At 43.7% G+C, this 20,058-nt stretch overlaps 1 protein-coding gene across 1 annotated transcript; it reads left to right on the top strand.

The window, feature by feature from the left end:
• The first annotated feature begins 1,876 nt into the window (after positions 1–1,876).
• Positions 1,877–15,092, top strand: LOC306970972 (B-cadherin-like). Its single transcript, XM_079567087.1, has 16 exons — positions 1,877–2,092; positions 3,896–3,946; positions 4,021–4,155; positions 4,413–4,562; positions 4,790–4,934; positions 6,822–6,994; positions 7,062–7,190; positions 8,236–8,421; positions 8,511–8,755; positions 8,999–9,141; positions 10,548–10,639; positions 10,784–10,916; positions 11,076–11,294; positions 13,440–13,570; positions 14,585–14,731; positions 14,850–15,092. The coding sequence occupies exons 1-16, from the start codon at positions 2,042–2,044 to the stop codon at positions 15,063–15,065; spliced, it is 2,346 nt and encodes a 781-aa protein (XP_079423213.1). The 5' UTR covers positions 1,877–2,041; the 3' UTR covers positions 15,066–15,092.
• Positions 15,093–20,058: the final 4,966 nt, after the last annotated feature.

Genomic DNA, 20,058 nt, shown 5'->3' with positions numbered 1-20,058 from the left:
GAGAACCTTTGGAGCCTCAACAAAAAATACTTCTATGAGGGTGGGAGGCAGTTTTCATCCAAATGGCAGCTCTGGGAGGCTATTCTGACACTCTGCAAAGAAATCCAAGCAGAAACTGTCCAAAAACTTACAATTTTAAAGGATTTAAGAATTTTGAAGCTGCTATCACACAAGGGCTCCTATGTTAAAATATAACTTGACCTGTTAATATTTTTTTGATTGAAATAGCTTTTGATTTCAGTAAATATGACCTCCTAATGCTACAAATTCAACAAATGACTATTTTCAGTTAATTACAAGCTTTAAAATGTATTGAAACGATGAGTTGCATAATAACTTGGAACAGTGGATTTTGAGGTTTTTACTATATTTATTTTTGAAAAAAATACTGTTATCACTAGGAATTTTTTTCCACCACATTTAAATGATCCTCTACCAGTTAAAGACTTAAAAATTATGCTGACTCTCATTTGAGTTGACAATTTAGAAAATCTTAGAAAAATGTCATTTGCATAATAATTTGGAACGCAGTGTATAATGCAGGGGTGTCAAACTCAAATACACAGTGGGCCAAAATGCAAAACTTGAACAAAGTCGCGGGCCACCATTGAACAAATGAACCTTTTAATATGGACCCAAACAAGATGTGCTTTAACATTGAATATGTAACAAGCAACACTTATTACTATACAATATATAACTTAATCGTCCAGATATGCAAAATCTGAAAAAAAAAAAGTATAATACCGGTGGGCCAGCTCAAGTAGTCATTTAGTATAGCCTCGCGGGCCAAATATAATTACATTGCGGGCCAAATTTGGGCCAGAGTTTGACACCTATGTTATAATGGCTTCACCACTACAAGGTTTCTGTGTGGGGTTTGCATGTTCTCCCCGTGTCTTCCTACATTTCCTCCGGTTTATCACTGCTCCTACAGATCGCCCCAGCAGCATCAAAATGGGTCAAATGAAGCGAATTTCCCTACGAGGATTATTAAATTACTCCTCCTAGAACCGCCACCTTAACGTGGTGGAGGGTTTGAGCGCCCTGGGAGCTCCATGCCCCTGGTAGGGTCTCCCAGGGCAAACAGGTCCTAGGTGACGGGTCAGACAAAGAGTGGTTCAGAAGCCCCGTATGAGAGACCAACAGGCCCGGTTACAACCATGAGGCCGTCCTTCTGTGGACCCACCACCTGCAGGAGGAGCCATAGGGGCTGGTGCAATGTGATCTGGGCAGCTCCAACAGCTGACCCGGAAATGGATGGATGGATTATTAAGTATTACTTAATTTAGCAGTTCTTGCATTTATGATATAATGTGCACGCGGCTGAACCCAAAGCACAAGAACAGACCGAGTCCTCCAGCGGCGAGCCAAAGTCTGACCGAGGGAAATTACCCACACAACAGCTCATTCAACAGTTCATTCAACTCTTCTTCCAACTTTTTGAGTCGTGGGATAAGATCAGCCTGATAATCAAGCTCAACATTAGCATTAACAGTGGAAAACGCTGGAGAGTAAGGCAAGTCAAGAGTGCATCCTCCTCCACCACACAGCACTTCTACAACCATAACACCTTTGCTCTGTGCTGCTCTGTTAATCTACCTTTCTTACATGTGTTATGCTGTTTAATGCACCTCCTTGGAAAACCGCCCAAGCCGCTCCTGGGACAATTGTCTGGCACTGCAGCTAAGAGAAAGAGAAAGTCTATACCCATGAATAACGGCCAAAAAAAATTCTCTTTCTCAATTATTCCTTTCCCCGATTGCGCCACTCAGTGTGAGAAACACGCTCCTCCTCCCCTGACCTTGTTTGGATTTGCACACACCTGCATCACCTGCGTCACACGCCGAGTCTAGTACCTGGATGACTGGGGGGTCATGTGGAGAGCGAGGCCAGACGACTACGAGCTCCTGTGAAGAGAGGACCTAAAATCACCCCGAAAGAAAACTCAAAATCAAAAGGAATATTGTTTTTTCCCTCCTTGTCTGAGCGGATACTTTGAGGATTTTTATTGGGAATTAGGATTAAAGTTTATAACCAAATGGGGACCGCCAGCTTCCTGTTGTTGGGCGCTTTGATCGTAGTTTTCCAGGTAAGATTTTGCCTCATATTACTTAAATTCACTGCCAAAGGAACAACTCTGAGCTTTGTTCATGTGGGAGAAGCTTCATCATCAAATGTAATTATCATAAATATTATAAATGCCTACCAGTAAATTCATCTTATTTTTAGTCGACTAAAGCTACACTAAAATTAAAGAGATTTATGTGACTAAATCTTGACTGAAACTAAATGACATTTTCGTCAAAAGATAAAATGAACACTGTTTCAGTGACGTGTAAACAAGCAGCAACTTCCCTCTCTCTTGGCACAGCTGTGTTTTTTTGTGTGCCTTTTTCTGCGAGCTGCATTTGTGGTTTCTGTGCTCCACATTGTTTTACTGGATATTTTGGTGCGTCTTTGCCATAGATATAATAATCAGAGATAGATGATTACCTATTCAGCCCCATTCATAGAAAAGGTCCCGAGTCATCTGTGAAATTTACATGGCTGCTCAATCTCCTCCTACGCAGCCTGTTCCTTAAAAGGGATTTTTAGAAAAAGAAAAAAGTCATTGGAGCCAGGCTTTTAAAGCAGTACTAAGTAACGTGTTTACCTTAATAAATCCTTCCCGTTGTCCCTGTGGGGGTAATACAAGTGTTTATGGGATGATTGGAGGGTCTTTCATCTCCCCCTGGTGTCTCTGGCCAGAAAACCATGTTTGCAACTTGACTGACCCCGGTGCGGAGAAAGCAATACACACTAATGGAAGAAGAATCACGAAGAAGAAGCTAACATGCTAACGGGCAAAGCTAACTGTGGGCTAACGTCACTTAAAACAGCCAGGTTTGAGTGAAAAAAAAAAATTCCATTGTATAATTGGATGCACAGTAACCCTCACTCCCTTCGCCTTTCCTGTCAGCGTAGTATTTACTCTCCAAGACAATTAATAAGTTAAAAAATCGTAACTTGCTACAACACCTGCAATTGCACTTATGGCCTCTAGGGGGAAGAGTTACTTAGTACTGCTTTAAGCTGTTCTATGTGGGTCTGAAGTCCTTATTAGAATCCTGCTTCCTAAGTGTCGCCCCCCGTCACCAGGGAGTGGTATTACAGCAATGTCAGCTCCTCGCCATGAGGACCAAAGAGAAGCACGTTCCTTGCCCATTGGTCTTTTCCGTGTTTTTATGAGGTTCAGCAGAGAGTCCATAATGGTCCTGAAGAAAGCAGCTTTTTAAAGTAAACAAGCAACTAGCTTGTGAGCTAAAGACATTTCAGACTTACAAATGTCTTCTTCTGAAATGCTGAAGAGGCACCAAGAGCCCCCACACCTGCAGCACAATGGAGGAAGCACAAGAGGCGCTACAGGACACAAGGAAGAGACAAACAAGGAGGTGTCCGGGCAAGACTCACATCACCGCATGCCTTTTATTGGTTTGGCTAATGGATGTTCACTGGAGAATAAAACAGATGAACTGCTAAGCTCTTCCCAGAGGATGGTGAAAGACTGTTGTGGAGCGGAGGGAGCTGCACAGGAGGAAGAGGACAGAGGTGTTGGAGGAGCTGACCAGTGCAGGACACCACGCTCTGAAATAGGGACAAAAGTCAGGAGGCGGTGCATCGTTTCAGAGGATCAGAGGAGACAGAGGGCAGCCAGGTTTCCTTCGGGTGCTACGGTTTCCCTGACCTCCAGTGGTGGCGCGCTCAGTCACAGCGGCTCAGGACTAACACCTGAACACTATTTCGTTGGACGGTTGTACAATGACAATCAAAGGAGTTACTTTGCTTACTTACCCAATCATAGTTTCTGTCCAAGCTTGATTTGGCTGAGCGTCTTTTTCTTTTGTTTCCCCAGAGTCCAACTACCCTCGCCGGAAAAGCCCCCAGCCCCCACAAGAGGGAAACTGTGAGTCCAAGAACTGTTAAAATAATGAGTTTGATTTACGCTTTATTATTAATCAAACTGTGACAATATTTCAGGGGGAGGAGGATGTCCCGGTGATTTATTTCCCCAGAGCCACTGAGGGGCTGAAGAGGAGGAAGAGAGAGTGGGTGATCCCAGACATTAACTTCCCCGAGCGCGACAACGGACCTTTCCCCAAGAAAGTGTCTCAGGTGAGAAACTGCGGAGGCGTGGCTCAAACCTGGACGGCTGAAGGTGTTTCTGTTCTTCGTTCATGACGAGTACGGATGGGATTAGTTCATGAGTCCCACATGTTTTTTTTCTGTTTTGTATAATAATGGTTGAATAGATATAAATGTAGTAAATATAAGATGACAGTCATTTGATGTGAGGATAAAATGAAGAGGTTTTCAAAAGATCTATAAACTAAGCAGTAAAATGTTTTGTTTTGCTGCTTTTTCCCCATTAGATCCGTTCGAGCGAAAACAGAGTGATCCACTACAGCATCAAGGGCCCCGGGGCCGACCAGCCGCCTGTCGGTCTGTTCTTCATGGACAAGTTCTCTGGCATCCTGTACGTGACCGGGCCACTGGACAGAGAGGTCACGCCCAACTACACTGTGAGTAAAACCAGGCGTTTCAAGCTTTTAACAGAAATAAAAAGACAAAGCATGCATTTATCAGTGGGTTGAGGAATAAAAGCTTTAGTTTTTTTGTGTTGAGAGACAGATTTGGTCTCAGCTCAAACCATTAAATTTGTTGTAATCCACTCTGACCCCAACGTCCTCTTTGTATTTGATCTAAGTTTCCTGATCCCTGTATTAAACTCATTTCTCTTTGTCTCTAGTTAATGGCTCATGCTGAGGCGGAGGGCTCCGCTTTGGTGGAGAACCCCATGGAGATAAAGGTGATCGTGATCGACATGAACGACGAAAAGCCCATCTTCACTCAGGACACGTACACGGGAGAGGTTGAGGAGTCGTCACCCCTCAGTAAATACAACCCATTTATGATTGTGTCGCTTTGTGGGTTGATTTTCGCACCAAAATAGAGCAACACAATAAATCACAAGAAAAATCAAGCGGCTATTTCAGTGGCTGCAATTATGACTTGACGTAGTACAATATCCTTTGCAAATGACTAAATATCCTGTGTCCATGGTGTTTTATTTGGTTTTAATGAACTGCTAAACCTGTAGTGTAGATGTTGACAAACATGCTCTGAAATACAAGTTTCTTAAGCTTATCAGTCCATATGTCGGTGTTTACTTAAATTACCATGCACACAAGCATGTTTAAAATGCACATGTCAGTGAATGGTGCCAAGGGAAGATTTCTTATTGGTGCATGAACTCTGAGAGAAAATTATGCTGCAATCCAAATATGGTATGATGAGTAGACATGAAAAAATAGAAGCAACGCACACAAGAAGGGCAGATGTTGAGGAAAAAAAAAAAAAACAGCACACTCAAGTAGCCGATGTCCAATTTTGAATCAGGATGATGATAACGTTTCGGCATGAGCCTTCATCAGATAATTCTTTTTTCATCTTAGAACCACAGTGTGTGTGGAGTGGACCAGCCCAGGTGGCTTAGATCATCTCCAAAGAGTGGGTGGTGCCCATCAATCAGGAAGCCACACCCAGTGCAGAACAGCCATTTTTCTACAAAAAACAAAAATGGTTAAAATATATACAAATATATTAAAAAAAGTCTGTAATACATATGGCCTACAGTATTACAAGAAGCATTTGAGATCAAAGTCAATATTTAGTCCATGAGGAGTCAAAGTCTTTAAATGGTGGATCCAATAGTGTTCCCTCCTTGATGGTGAGTACACATGGCAAGACTTTAGATCAGGTTTTCCCAATTTGTTTTTTTTTTGACACCTGCAACCTCTCCACCTTAAGTAGCCTGGAAAAATCCAGCCTGGTAAGACTCGGCATTAACTTCATTTCTACAGCATAAGTTACGCAAGCCAACAGGAAGCGGAGTAAACCAATCAGCGAAGGGCCGTCTGTGGCGTTGTTAGCAGTTTTGCGTCAATATTCAGAATTATGAATCACAAAATCACCTACTGACGATGTGCTTTTGGCGCCGCCTGTAGATTGTTATCGAGGGAACGTCCGCATTCCAAGCGTGACGCTGCTTGTGAACAACACATGACCTCAAATAAACGACTCATATTGCACAAATCCGTTTGAGTTTGGCAGAAGCAGCAATAGCCAGCTCTCTGCCCAGACTGATATCCCCCGTGAATAAATATACAGAGGTGGATCATTCTGGATGCTGAGCTACATTTTAAGTAGCCCCCACATCCTCCAAACGTTGCCGTCTTGTACTTAGAAATAGAGATGCACCAATCCAGCTTTTTTTTGCTTCCAATGCCGACCCTGGGGGCTTTAGCATCTGCCAATATCCGATATGAACCGATATCAAGAGACTTCCTTAGAAGTGTCTTTCTCTGAGTGAAAAGGTAAATGGTTCTCTTTTCTCCATTGTGAGATCAGTAGCCGATACCAGAAGCCTATCAGAGCGGTGCATCCACATGCAGAAACATTTAATAGGTTTTTGTTGAAGGATTTTTTTAATATCAAATTCCCGATCTGATTCATGCCATTTTGAATCCTGACAAACAAGGCACATTTTCTTTAATGTTGCCGATTTTGTCACAAATGACTTGCTTATACAAACACTGTCAAAAATCCTCTCTGAAGATATACAAGATAAAGCCATCAATTTAAACCTGACCTTGAATTTATGATTTTGAGATGTGGAAATGTTGGCTTTTTTTTTTTACATCGGACTGGACTGAACTCGGAGTAAATTAAAAAAAACAACCATCAGATAAGCCAATGTCATTTCTTTGTGCTGCTTATAGATTTTGAGATCCTGCAGGTGAAAGCCACAGACGCGGATCAAGAGGGGACGGATAACGCTGCTGTCCGCTACAAAATCATCAACCAGGAGCCGAAATCTCCATCTGACGACATGTTCGCCATCAACTCTTTCAACGGCTTCATCCGCGTCAACGCCAAAGGGCTCGACAGAGAGGTACAGACTGAGAATCTGTCTCTTACGCAGATTCATCTTTAACTGACTGTGGATCTTGTTTCTACAGAAAAACCCCAAATACACTCTGGAGATACAGGCAGCGGATTTGAAGGGAGACGGACTGACTGGGTTCACGAAAGTCATTCTCACAGTGACGGACAGCAACGACAACGCCCCGATCTACACCCAGACACAGGTATAGGTCTAAGTTTAATCTGGTTCCCACTCTTTCTGGATGGGTCTAATGCAAAGAACATATTTCCCTATGGGGACAAAAATGGACCTAAACGACTCCGGGTCCAGTCTCTGCCATGAACTGTGGAGTCCCCCAGGGATCAATCTTGGGGCCCCTCTTGTTCAACGTGTACATGCTTCCATCGGCTAATAAACAGCTGTAATGTGTCCGAGCACAGTTATGCAGATGGCTCTCAGATCTATGTGCCACTGACGGCTGGTGAACATGGGCCTGTAGATACTCTCTGTCACTGCATCCACAACAGGTCAAACAGCTTTCTCCAACTAAACTCAGACAAAACTAGATAATTGTTTACGGATCACAGACACAAAGAGAAAGTGTTATCAGTCACCTTGAGCTTAGAAATCTAGGAGTGATCATGGACTCAGACTGAACTTAAACAGCCACATCAAAGCAATAACATCAACAGTTTTGTACCATCTGAAAAAACATTGCTAAGCTCAGAGCTATAGTGTCGAAACCAGACTTAGTAGAGAGACTTATCCATGCGTTTGTCTCCAGCAGGTTAGACGACTGTAACGGCTGCTTGAGTCCTGACAAGAACAAGGAAATACGACTATATTAGTCCAGTGCTCCGGTCTCTGCACTGGCTTCACTCAGAGAATAGAATTTAAAACAGCTCTGATTGTTTCAAGTCACTTCATGTTTAGCACCAAAGTCTTTCTCTGACATGTCCGAGCCACATGAACTGGTGGTTCCTAGAGTCAGGACTAAACATGATGAGGCTGCATTTCAGCTAAATTTGCAGATAAAAGCTGGAACAGTCTTCATGTGGAGACAGACCTCAACTCTGACCATGTTCAAATAACAGTTCATTTTACCCATGCATAGAAAACTAAGTATTTTATCAGCACTCTTGCCTTTAATTTTTGTGTTGATGTTTTATTCATTTTATCTGTTTTCTTGCCATTGTATACAACCGTGAAGCACTTTGAATTTCCTTGTGCATAAATTGCGCTCTACAAATAAACTTGCCTTGTTTCAGTTTTCAGCCACTGTGGAGGAGAATAAGAAGGATGCTCTGGTGGTGAAGATGTCGGTCACGGATAAAGACGACGCCCACTCTCCGGCCTGGAACGCCAAATTCACCATCGTTGACGGCAACAAAGACGGGCTGTTCACCGTGGCAACCGGTGTCAACAAACAAGAGGGCATCATCACCACAGCTAAGGTACTGATCACACTTCAATAAAGAGCCATTTTATGGCTACACTACAAGCAGATCATTTCATATTGAACACTTCTCCCTGTCACCTTTAGGACCTGGACTTTGAGAAGATCTCCACCCACACTCTGGTGGTGGCTGTGGAAAACGAGGTCCCCTTCGCCGTGCCCCTCACCACCTCCACCGCCACGGTCACGGTCACCGTGCTCGACGTCAATGAAGCGCCAATATTCGACCCGGCCGTCAAACTGATCTCCAAACCAGAGGACCTCCCTGTGGACCAAGAGGTGGTACGGTACACCGCCTACGACCCCGACACCGCCCGCAAGCAGACGGTCAGGTGAGCTTCAGTCGACCTCGGCCGGTTATGGGCAGCACACGGGACGGCGCTTCTTTTAAAATTGTTTTTGATGGAACTTGTGCAACGAGGCGGATTTCTGCGAATAATCGGCGACATTCGTGCATGTGAAATTTCAATTAATTCGAAAGACTGAAATACTGAATTTCATTTTCAGTAGGACGGAGGGATCTTTTCTGCCAGTCCGTATCTGTCCCAGGATGAACTTTGTTTCTGCTTCTGCAGGTACAAGATCCTGAGCGACCCGGCTGGTTGGCTGAACGTGCATAAAGACACCGGTTTGGTGACGGTGAAGTCTGAGATGGACCGAGAGCATCTGTTTGTGAAGAATGACATCTACACTGCTCTGATCGAGGCCTTCGACGATGGTGCCTTTTTTCAATTGTTTCTATGTCATGAAAAATGTTGTTTCATCTGATCACGTCGCAGTAATATTCAAGAAGGTGTGGCTGCAGCCGATGGAGAATCACGTGGGAGAAGAGCTCCTCAAAAATATGGATTAAAAAGCTAGCGATAAAATATTGTAATTGCTGAGAAATGGTTGGGTGTAGGAGAAAGGTTTGGAGTTTGGTTTAGTTTAGGCAGTGATAAAAATGATATACAACTTTAATCCTGAGCTCCACTTCCTCAAGACTCTCCCTCGGCTGCAACCAGGCCCTTCTCATTCCTCTACTCCATCTCTCTCCTCTTCTCTCAAAACGCCAGTCAACACGCCGAAGAACGATACACCGCAGCCTGATGTTAGATATTTAAATACAGAATATTTAAATACAGAAATAGCCCCTCCTGGAACTGCCACCTTGACGTGGTGGAGGGGTTTGAGAACCTGAGTGATCCTGGAGCTCTGTTATCGGGGGCTTTGTGCTCCTGGTAGGGTCTCCCATGGCAAACAGTTTCTAGGTGACCGGTCAGACAAAGAGCGGTTCAGAAGCTCCTTATGAGAGACCAACAGGCCTGTTTAATCGTGAGGCCGTCCTCCCGTGGACCCACCACCTGCAGGAGGAGCCATAGGGGCTGGTGCAATGTGATTTGGGCATCTCAAAACAGCTGCCCCCACGACCCGGCAACGGACAAGTGGAAGAAAATGGCTGGCTGGCTGGATGGATGGATGGATGGATGGATGGATGGATGGATGGATGGATGGATGGATGGATGGAACTCTCCACATAGGCTCGCTCCAGACCAAAGTATGATTGCCCCACTGCCTGGACTGGACCTGGACACATCCAAGACCATTTGAGAGGAGAGGATTGGTGTGATGGAGGGTCTGGATGAGTTTGTGAAAAGGCGGGTCGCTGTGTTTTGCACCAACTGAAGGCAATGAAGTGAGGACTGCTTGATGCATGAACAGTTAAGCATGTATGGCCTTTTCGAGGTCACTTCCAGATAAAAAGGGTTTGACTTTTGCTAAAGCTGAAAAATGCTAGATTTGACCACAGCATTGACTTTTCAGCTCACTATCAAACATGACACCTAGATGATGACAAATGGACTGATTGGGCATTTAAAGTGTAGGAAGTTGAGGGTCAACCACACCAATTATGGACAGGTTTAAGGGCAACACCAGGATTAAGGAGCACGGGCAGATACAGCTGTCGATTGTCTGCATACAGGTAGAAGGATAAGTTGTGCTTTTAATGGACTCAAGCTGCTGAACTTTACATTTACCTTTACTTCACAATTATTACAGTATTTGTAGAAAAGTAATGGGCCAAAATTACTCTAATTCAGATGTATTTTCTTTACCCATTTATTCCAATCACTCTCTTCTCAGACGAGGTTCCGGCCACGGGAACTGGGACTCTACAGATCAAACTGGAGGATGTGAACGATAACGCTCCCGCCATCGAAGAGCGAGTCATCACGGTCAGTCAAAAAACACGTCACCCAACCGGGGGTACAGGGACCTCAGGGAGTGTTATTTTCAACAGAAAGATGAATGTTTTGCTGTGAAAGGTTTGCGTTTGAAAGTAATTTGTTTCATACTCACCTGTCGTCCTGTGAGTCCAGGTGTGTAACAAAGAGTCCGGCGCTCGCCTGCTCACGGTCACAGACAGGGACGGACCGGGATTCTCCTCGCCCTTCGCAGTCATGTTGCAGGGATCTTCCAAAAAGAACTGGACGGCACGAATGAACGAAACCAGTCAGTACAACCTGGTATTATGTTTGTCTTTCATCTATGGATCTTCTAGCGGCCATACTTAGTGTGGAAGTAGTGGTTGTCAGTCTGGAGGCCATATTTGTGTACAATAGAGTATTTACTTTCAGGTCAATGACTAATTGTGAACATTCCCTTGTTCAGGGACTGGGATCATCCTGCAGCTGGTCAAAGAGCTCGACCCTGGGTTCTACACTGTGGAGCTGAGAGTGGCAGACACACAGAGCCTGGACCAGCTCTGCACGGTCACAGCAGAGGTCTGCGACTGCAGAGGCCCAAACGCCGCCTGTGGCAGGGACACACCTCCGACCACACCCATACCCCTCATCCTGGGGGTACTGGCTGGCACCATGCTGCTGCTCAGTGAGTCACTCCAACATTTTCATTTGTGACAAGGTCCATCTCGCTGTATTTTATCCAAAAACTCCACAAACTCTACAAGAAGAGACTTTTCCCTGAAGTGGGGCAGACGAAGGCCAACATACAAGTGCCAAATTTAGAATAAATGTGGCCAAGAACCTTGTGTTTCAGAACAGTATATAAAGCTACGGCTGTGCAATTAATTGAAATTCGATTTGATTATTACACTAAACCAGGGGTGTCCAAAGTGCGGCCCGGGGGCCAAATGCGGCCCTCAGACCAATTTATGGTGGCCCTCGGCATCTTGCTGTATCGGTACACATCACCAGAGATGGACCTTTTTATTTGAAAAGTAATAATTCTATACAATTCTAACCTAACAACTAACATTTTACTGTGAGACTGAGCTGGCATGAAGGTTTTAAGCTTAAAGGAATTGGCCACCGTTTTTACATACTAAGATATGTTCTTACCTCACTTTAGACGTGTAAATATATCCCCGTCTGGTCTTTGTCCGTGCGCTCTGTCAGGCAAACGGAGCACATACGCAGCCTCTCCCACATGTCATATAGCTCCGAAAAAGCTCACGATAGAAGCTACCAAGCTCTTCCACGTGTTCCCTATTTAAATAAAGTTACGTGAAGTGTTTTCATGCGAAGTATATTTACCCAGAAATGTAGCATGTCGATTTTATAAGCAAATAAAAAGGGGGACTATATTGTGAGGCGTAATGATACGAGGAGTAAAACGTCCGCGCAGTAACTCCTAAAGGTTATTGACGGAAGTGAGCGGGGGAAGTCTTTAGGAGTTACTACGCGGACGCTGTGCTCCTCGTATCATTACGCCTCACAATATAGTCCCCCTTTTTATTTTCTTATAAAATCGACATGCTACATTTCTGGGTAAATATACTTCGCATGAAAACACTTCACGTAACTTTATTTAAATAGGGAACACGTGGAAGAGCTTGGTAGCTTCTATCGTGAGCTTTTTCGGAGCTATATGACATGTGGGAGAGGCTGCGTATGTGCTCCGTTTGCGTGACAGAGCGCACGGACAAAGACCAGACGGGGATATATTAACTCGACTAAAGTGAGCTAAGAACATATCTTAGTATGTAAAAACGGTGGCCTATTCCTTTAAATAGAGGTATGGGGCACAATTTAAACCTCTGCTAGTCGAAGGTTTTGCGGCGCTAACTACTGATCTACGGCCCTTCACCCCGTGTACGCTTCAAAATGAACAAAGTTTGGACACCCCTGCACTAAACAATTACAAAATTAGCATAATTTTTTTCAATTTCTTTTTTGCAAAGCAGACTTGCTTTTTTTTCATGCCGCTGGGATTGGTTTCCCTTTGCATTTCATGAGCCATGGCTCATGCTTTTGCCTGAAATAAAAACAAACTGTGTGATGATGTCATCAGGCCGTGCTGCTCAGTTTGCTTGCGCAGGTGTGAAGGCTGGCCAGCAGGGGGCAGTTGTGAAACAGAGACCTCCCCTTAGTCAAGGCAAACTTGAAATTATTTGTACTTTTATGACTGTTCAGAAAACATATGAACAACAGATGATTCCAATGATACCTTTAAGGTAAATAGGCCAATTGTATTTTTGTTTTATTTTTAATTATTTATTTTGGTTAACCTCCACCGGAACCAAGCACATCTTCCCCAGTTTGGCTTTATCCAAATCTAAAATAGCAGCAAAAACACAACTAAAGAGTGATGAAAAAGCCACAAAAGAGAGACAAAAAGTGACACAAATACGATGTAAAAGTGACGAAAACGCTTAAAAAAAGTTGCCGCAAAAAAGTTACAGTTTTGTTAGTCTTAGCTTTCAAATGAGGCATTATTTTGGCCTATGGGCTGTAAGCTCCAGCTGAGAAGCTTTTAGATTTTGATAAAGCCGACTTGGAGAAAACACGCTCGGTTAAGGTGGAGGGTAAGAGGTTAAAGTTGACCTCTGCTCGTTCCCAGTTCATAATCTTTTGTTCCAACTTGCCCCTGGGACCTGCTTAAAAGACAATTACACTCAATCATTACAGTTTCTGAACCCAGAGAGCAGATTTGGTACTGCTGCTCCCACGGCACACACCAAAATACAAGAGGACGGCGGGGCATCTGGAGTAACTTGTGTTTTGTGGTGTGCAGTGCTGGTGCTGCTGCTCCTGCTCTTCGCTCGACGCAGAGGAACCGAACAGAAGGAGCCTCTGCTTCAGGAAGACGACATTCGAGACAATATCTACTACTACGACGAGGAGGGGGGCGGAGAGGACGACCAGGTACTGCTACTTTTACTACTTCTACCTCTACAACTGCTGCTACTACTACTGCTACTACTTCTACTACTTTTACTACTTCTACCTCTACAACTGCTGCTACTACTACTACTTTCACTACTTCTACTGATTCTACTTCTGCTTCTGCTACTACTACTACTTCTCCTGCTTCTACTTCTACTTTTACCTCTACTACAACTGCTGCTGCTACTACTACTTCTGCTCCTACTACTTTCACTACTTCTACTGCTTCTACTTCTGCTACTACTACTACTTCTCCTGCTTCTACTTCTACTTTTACCTCTACTACAACTGCTGCTATTACTACTACTTCTGCTGCTACTACTACTTCTGCTACTTTTACTACTTCTACTGCTACTACTTCTTCTGCTACTACTTCTACTGCTACTGCCACTACTACTACTACGTCTGCTGCTACTACTTCTGCTGCTACACTACTTCTGCTACTTCTAGGGCTACTACTTCTACTACTGCTACTACTGCTACTACTGCTACTACTACTTCTGCCCTATGCTACTACCTCTCCTGCTACTACTTATACTGCTGCTGCTGCTGCTGCTGCTTATACTGCTTCTTCTTCTGCTACTACTTCTACTGCTACTTCTACTACTACTACTACTCATACTGCTGCTGCTGCTGCTTATACTTATACTGCTGCTTATACTGCTACTGCTTCTACTGCTACTAGAAGCAGTAGCAGTAGCACTTCTGCTCCTACTTATACTGCTGCTGCTACTACTTCTACTGTTACTAATACTTCTACTACTACTTATACTGCTGCTGCTACTACTTCTACTGTTACTAATACTTCTACTACTACTACTACTTATACTGCTGCTACTACTACTTCTGCAACTACTACTACTTCTGCTACTACTTATACTTCTGCTACCAGTGGTGCTAGTATAACTGCAGCAGACTCATTTTAACGATGAGGTTTTCGCGAGGCCAGTTAATATGATTTATATTGACTCCTGTTTGTTCCTTGGCTCTCAGGACTACTACGACCTGAGCGTGCTGCACAGAGGCCTGGATAACCGGCCCGATGTGATGAGGGACGACGTGATGCCTCAGTTCATGCCTGCTCCTCAGTACAGGCCCCGCCCGGCCAACCCCGACGAGATCGGCAACTTCATCGAAGACGTAAGACACCATTTAAACATATCACAGGAAATCCCACGAGACCAGATTCTGACAGAATTTTCTGTGGAAATAAACACGTGAAAGGGTTACATTTCTCTCTCTCTCTCTCTCTCCGCAGAACATGAAGGCGGCGGATAACGACCCCACGGCGCCGCCATACGACTCCCTGCTGGTGTTCGATTACGAGGGCGGTGGCTCCGACGCCGGGTCTCTGTCCTCCATCAACTCGTCCGACTCCGGGGACCAGGACTACGACTGCCTCAGCGAGTGGGGCCCGCGCTTCAAGAAGCTCTCCGACATGTACGGAGGCGGAGAGGACGACGACATGATTTAGAGGAAAGAAAAATAACCCGAGAGATTTATAAAGTGACGGGCCAAAGAGACTGGTTTCAGACGAGTTCACTCCACATCTGACAAAAGCTCCGTTTGTTTGATTTTTATTCAACCAGATCAGGGGTGTCAAACTCAAAATGTGAACATTTAGTGCTGGGTACCAGAGGTGGGAGACTTAAAGGAATAGGCCACTGTTTTTACAAACTGAGATATGTTCTTACCTTAGCTTTAACAAGTTCTTTAGGACCTGTCTGATCTTCACCCGTGCCTTTAATCATGTAAACACAGCGCAGACAGCGTTAGCATTTAGCCTCTCCCTCTCTCCACTATAGTTTCAAAACAGGTCAAGATAGAAGCTCTTCCACATTTAAATATGTGAATATTTTAACAATGTGGATTTTCTAAGCGGATAAAAGGGGGAACTATATTGTAAGGCGTAATAATACCAGGAGTAGCTCGGAATCCGCACAGTAAAGTGAAGATTATTGCGTGGATTTCGAACTACTCCTGGTATTATTACGCCTTACAATATAGTCTCCCCTTTTATCCGCTTAGAAAATCCACTTTGTTTAATTTTGTGTAATTATACTTTGTAGCGTCACACTTCACGTAACCATATTTAAATAGGGAAAATGTGGAAGAGCTTGGTAGCTTCTATCTTGACCTGTTTTGGAGCTATAGTGGAGAGAGGGAGAGGCTAAATGCTAACGCCGTCTGCGCTGTGTTTACGTGACTGAAGGCACGGGTGAAGATCAGACAGGTCCTAAAGAACTCGTCAAAGCTAAGGTAAGAACATATCTCAGTATGTAAAAACGGTGGCCTATTCCTTTAAAGTACTAAGTAACTCATGCCCCTAGAGGTCATAAGCGCCACTGCAGGTGTCGTAGCCTGTGCTTTTTTACTCATTAATTGTCCGTGAGAGTAAATCCTTTGTTGTGTATTGGGGTCTCCTACTCGGTGGCAGCGAAGTTGCAATTGTGATTTTCTGGCCAGAGACCCCAATCATCCCATTAACACATGTATTACCCCCAGAGGGACTATGAAGAGGATTTATTAAAGAGACTAGGTGCAAGTTGTTTATTTTATGCTCTTTACTGCCACCTCAGGTCATATGCGTAACTGCAGCTTCTATATTAAGCTCGTGCATGACGGCACTTCAGACCTGAAGTAACAACTTTTTGAGTGACAGTGCAGGATTTATCTGGGCTCATTCTACACAGTAGGACATGGCTGGAACCTGTAGGAGGAGGAAAATACTTAGTTTTAACATGTTTAATCTCCCTATAGTCCCTTTAAGGCAGGGGTGTCCAAAGTGCGGCCCGGGGGCCAAATGCGGCCCTCAGACCAATTTATGGTGGCCCTCGGCCTCTTGCTGTATCAGTACACATCACCAGAGATGGATCTTTTTATTTGAAATGTAATAATTCTATACAATTCTAACCTAACAACTAACATTTTACTGTGAGACAGAGCTGGCATGAAGGTTTTAAGCTTAAATAGAGGTGTGGGGCACAATTTAAACCTCTGCTAGTCGAAGCTTTTGTGGCACTAACTACCGATCTACGGCCCTTCACCCCGTGTACGCTTCAATATTCGCCCCCCCCCCCATGAAAAAAGTTTGGACACCCCTGCTTTAAGGTCAGCAAGTTACTTAGTTCATCTTTAAGTCTCAATTTTCGGGGCTTGAGACTTCTTGACCAATGATGCCTCAGAGCAGGGGTTCAGTCAAACATTTCCTTTTCCTTCTCTTTCCCCATTCGTGTTTTGTTTTGACGTTGGCTCTAAGCTCCTGCAGATCTCATACACCAGTGTCCAAGTTGATTTGGCTGCATTTTATTAGGGGAGAGTTTGTACCTCGAGTTACTTTTATATTATTATTAGAATTGTAATGACTAATATATTACCATATATTGTGTAAGTAATATGTTAAATAAAGTAATATATTTTTGTAATTTGTTACCCCCCAACTGTGCTTCTGATGTATTGATGCTTTCTGGACTTGAAAATGCACTTCATTCTTGCTGTTGTCGGTGTCCTATGTTCTGTTTTAGTTTTGGGTAGAGAGAGCAGTGGGTTCAGGGTGGGTTTATATGTTTTTTTAATGCTTTTTTTCTTTTATTATGTTCCTGTTATGGAATAAAGGTAAATGTGTTATCCACAAATCCAAGAAAAGTAAGTTTATGATTTATTTCGTCCGATTTGCTGGTTTCTTGTTGTAACTGTGGAGTTAAAACTGAGACCAGCGTTAACCATTAATCCCTTTATGGCTCTGACCAAACAAAACCGACACTGACACGACACACAGCAGTGGAGAGGAAGGCTATTTAGCATCGCTTAGAGCAGTGGTTCCCAACATACCCAGTGTAATGTTCTACTTCCTCAGCAGCAAAGCGACTGATAAAGACTGTTGGGAGTAAAAGGACACGGCCAGTTCAGGCCTGAAAGTTCCCAGAAGCTGCTGCATTAGTGAACCACAAAGTGAGAGGAGGGAGAGGGAGTGACGGGGAGTGAGAGGGAGTGAGAGGCAGACGGAAAGAAGAGAGACTGTGATCGTGAGTGAGTTTGAGACACTGACCTGACGCCTGTTTGTGGTGACGGGTAAAACCTGTTCATCTTTAATGAGACAAATCAACAGGATGTCATTGGAAAAAAAGGGGGGAATTTCTCACATTTCTGCCTAAATTGGTCACTAAATGTGGTTTGATTTTCGGGATGTTTCAGGATTTTTGACATAGGGCCTCATTTCCTAGTTATCCAGAGTGTTGCTGATTTCTGGAGATATTATTTTTTGTAATTCATGCATTTGAAGAGTTTCGTGGCGCTAGGCTAGTGCAAGGATAGCGCATTTCTATGGTATCAGCTAGCCTGCATTAAAAACAGTCTGACCCGCTCCACAGAGCACCTGAGGCAAATCACTTATAACACCAGACTGACCGTAGAATTTGGAATTTTTGGAATAAAACTGACCTTGCATCACATGAATGATCGCATTTTGAGGGACTATTTTCTAGCAGATCACTCCGCCGCCGCGTAGCTTATACAACCACGAAGCTGATGCTGCTCAAATATAAGGTGTTTTAAATGCAAAATGGTTAAAATTACTCTGGAGCAGCTCTTACAAAAAGTGAATTTTTGGGATAATAGAAATATTTAGCTTGTGATGTCACTTCCTGTGTGTGTCCGATGGGAAAGTCCTGCTTCGGTTCAGTGTGTTCCCACAGAATCACTGACTGCCCCAGAGAGAGATGGTTATTTATAGACAGGCACAATGTAAACAATGTGAAATGCCAGGGGAAACGTGTGAGTGCGCTATAGTTCCCCCGGAGAAACAAACCCACAGCCTGGTTCATGTTGGGACAGATCCTCCACGAACAGGTCCGGTCCTGTCTCAGTGTTTGACTCACAGATTCTCACAGGAAGTGGCACCTCTCGTTCTCTCGACTAAGGCTAATCCGAGACAACGGGCAACTTTTGAGCTAAACAGATGTGCAGTATGTGTGAAAATCTCGAAATTACGACTTTTAAACTCATACTACGAGTTTAAATCTCGAAATTACGAGTTTTTAAGATCCATAATCATAGACGTCAGCCCTATTTTACTTTGAAAATCCGGATGTTGTTGCCATTCTCTTTCCTGTCTGATGCGGTCTGAACTAGGGATGGGCGATACCACATTTTTTGGAATCGATACGATACCGATACTCTTGGGGTCATTTTTGTCGATACCGATACCAATACCGATACTGGTCATTTCATATGGGTGAATGTATTTCAATCAATATACATAAAACTGTTTTGGAGCTATAGAGGAGAGAGGGAGAGGCTAAATGCTAACGCCGTCTGCGCTGTGTTTACGTGACTGAAGGCACGGGGGAAGACCAGACAGGTCCTAAAGAACTCGTCAAAGCTAAGGTAAGAACATATCTCAGTATGTAAAAACGGTGGCCTATTCCTTTAAATCGCGTAGTTTCACACCACTACTCTGATTTGTTTACGTTTATGCAGAATGAATGTATACTTGATGCTCTTCTGAGCTGCACATTTTTTGTTTGCACTTCATTTACCTACCACATATTCAAAGAGCTGTGAGAGAATTTAGAAGACAATAGAACAACCATGCACTGTCTACTGCTGGTTACAGGTCACCTTTACAGTTAGGGCATAGAGGCATGATGGCCCATGGTGCACATGACTCTTCTGAAACCGCTGAGGCCAGTGGTCCCTTGCCCGAAATTGAACTCACCAATAATGTAGAGGTCCCTGACAACAGATTTGGAGTCAATGACACCACCTTGGAAGAAATAAATAATTTGATCCACCCTTTGGCTGATGATGGTAACCATGGTGTCACCTTATTTGTCACACTTGTTAATTTTCTTGAAAATAGAAATAGTGCTACAGATTTAGCTATGTGTTAATTCGATAATAAACATCCCTACTTAGCACAAGTTTTGTGACATGCTTGGTTTGTGTATGTTTTGAACCTATAATTCTATGGTAAATAGGGGTCCGTAATTCGTGTACAAAGCAATTCATTTTTAGTTTCCACATTTCATAATGAAAGTGTTTGAATATCCTTTGTTTAACTGATTCATGCATTTTTCCTCTCCTGTAATAAAACAATCAGTCCAAATATCTTGAATGTTGAATCTCCTATATAATGCTTAAAGACCATTCTCTGTCTCTGTCATATTGGTCGGCAAATCAACTGTTTGGAACTCTGCCCACCACTACAGAGTTGGTATTATTTGATTTTTTTCATTCATCATTCATTTGTGGTTCTATTTTTAATCCATGTTTAAATAGGCACAGTTCCTAACAGCTGATTGCTACCTCGAAAAGTTACATTTAAAATCACGGCCGCGGCCTGATGCGGTTTTGTTAGTCTGGGGCACCAGGAAGATGGCAGCAGGGGCGGATCTAGAGGGGTGGCACCCAGCTAGTAAAGGTCTTGCCACCCCAGTACCGCCCCGCCATAGTCTATTTTTTATCCG

The sequence above is a fragment of the Gobius niger genome (assembly GCF_951799975.1).
Source record: "Gobius niger genome assembly, chromosome: 12".
NCBI lineage: Eukaryota > Metazoa > Chordata > Actinopteri > Gobiiformes > Gobiidae > Gobius > Gobius niger.
The sequence above is the reverse complement of the archived record's forward strand: the minus strand, read 5'-3'. Positions and strand labels throughout refer to the sequence as shown.

What these genes read in the sequence shown, in the direction of transcription:
- LOC306970972 (XM_079567087.1), top strand. Translation starts at nt 2,042, where the DNA reads ATGGGGACCGCCAGCTTCCTGTTGTTGGGCGCTTTGATCGTAGTTTTC. An exon ending in TGGCACCATGCTGCTGCTCA is followed by an intron (nt 11,295 to 13,439) that starts GTGAGTCACTCC and finishes TGTGGTGTGCAG; the next exon opens with TGCTGGTGCTGCTGCTCCTG. An exon ending in GGGGCGGAGAGGACGACCAG is followed by an intron (nt 13,571 to 14,584) that starts GTACTGCTACTT and finishes CTTGGCTCTCAG; the next exon opens with GACTACTACGACCTGAGCGT.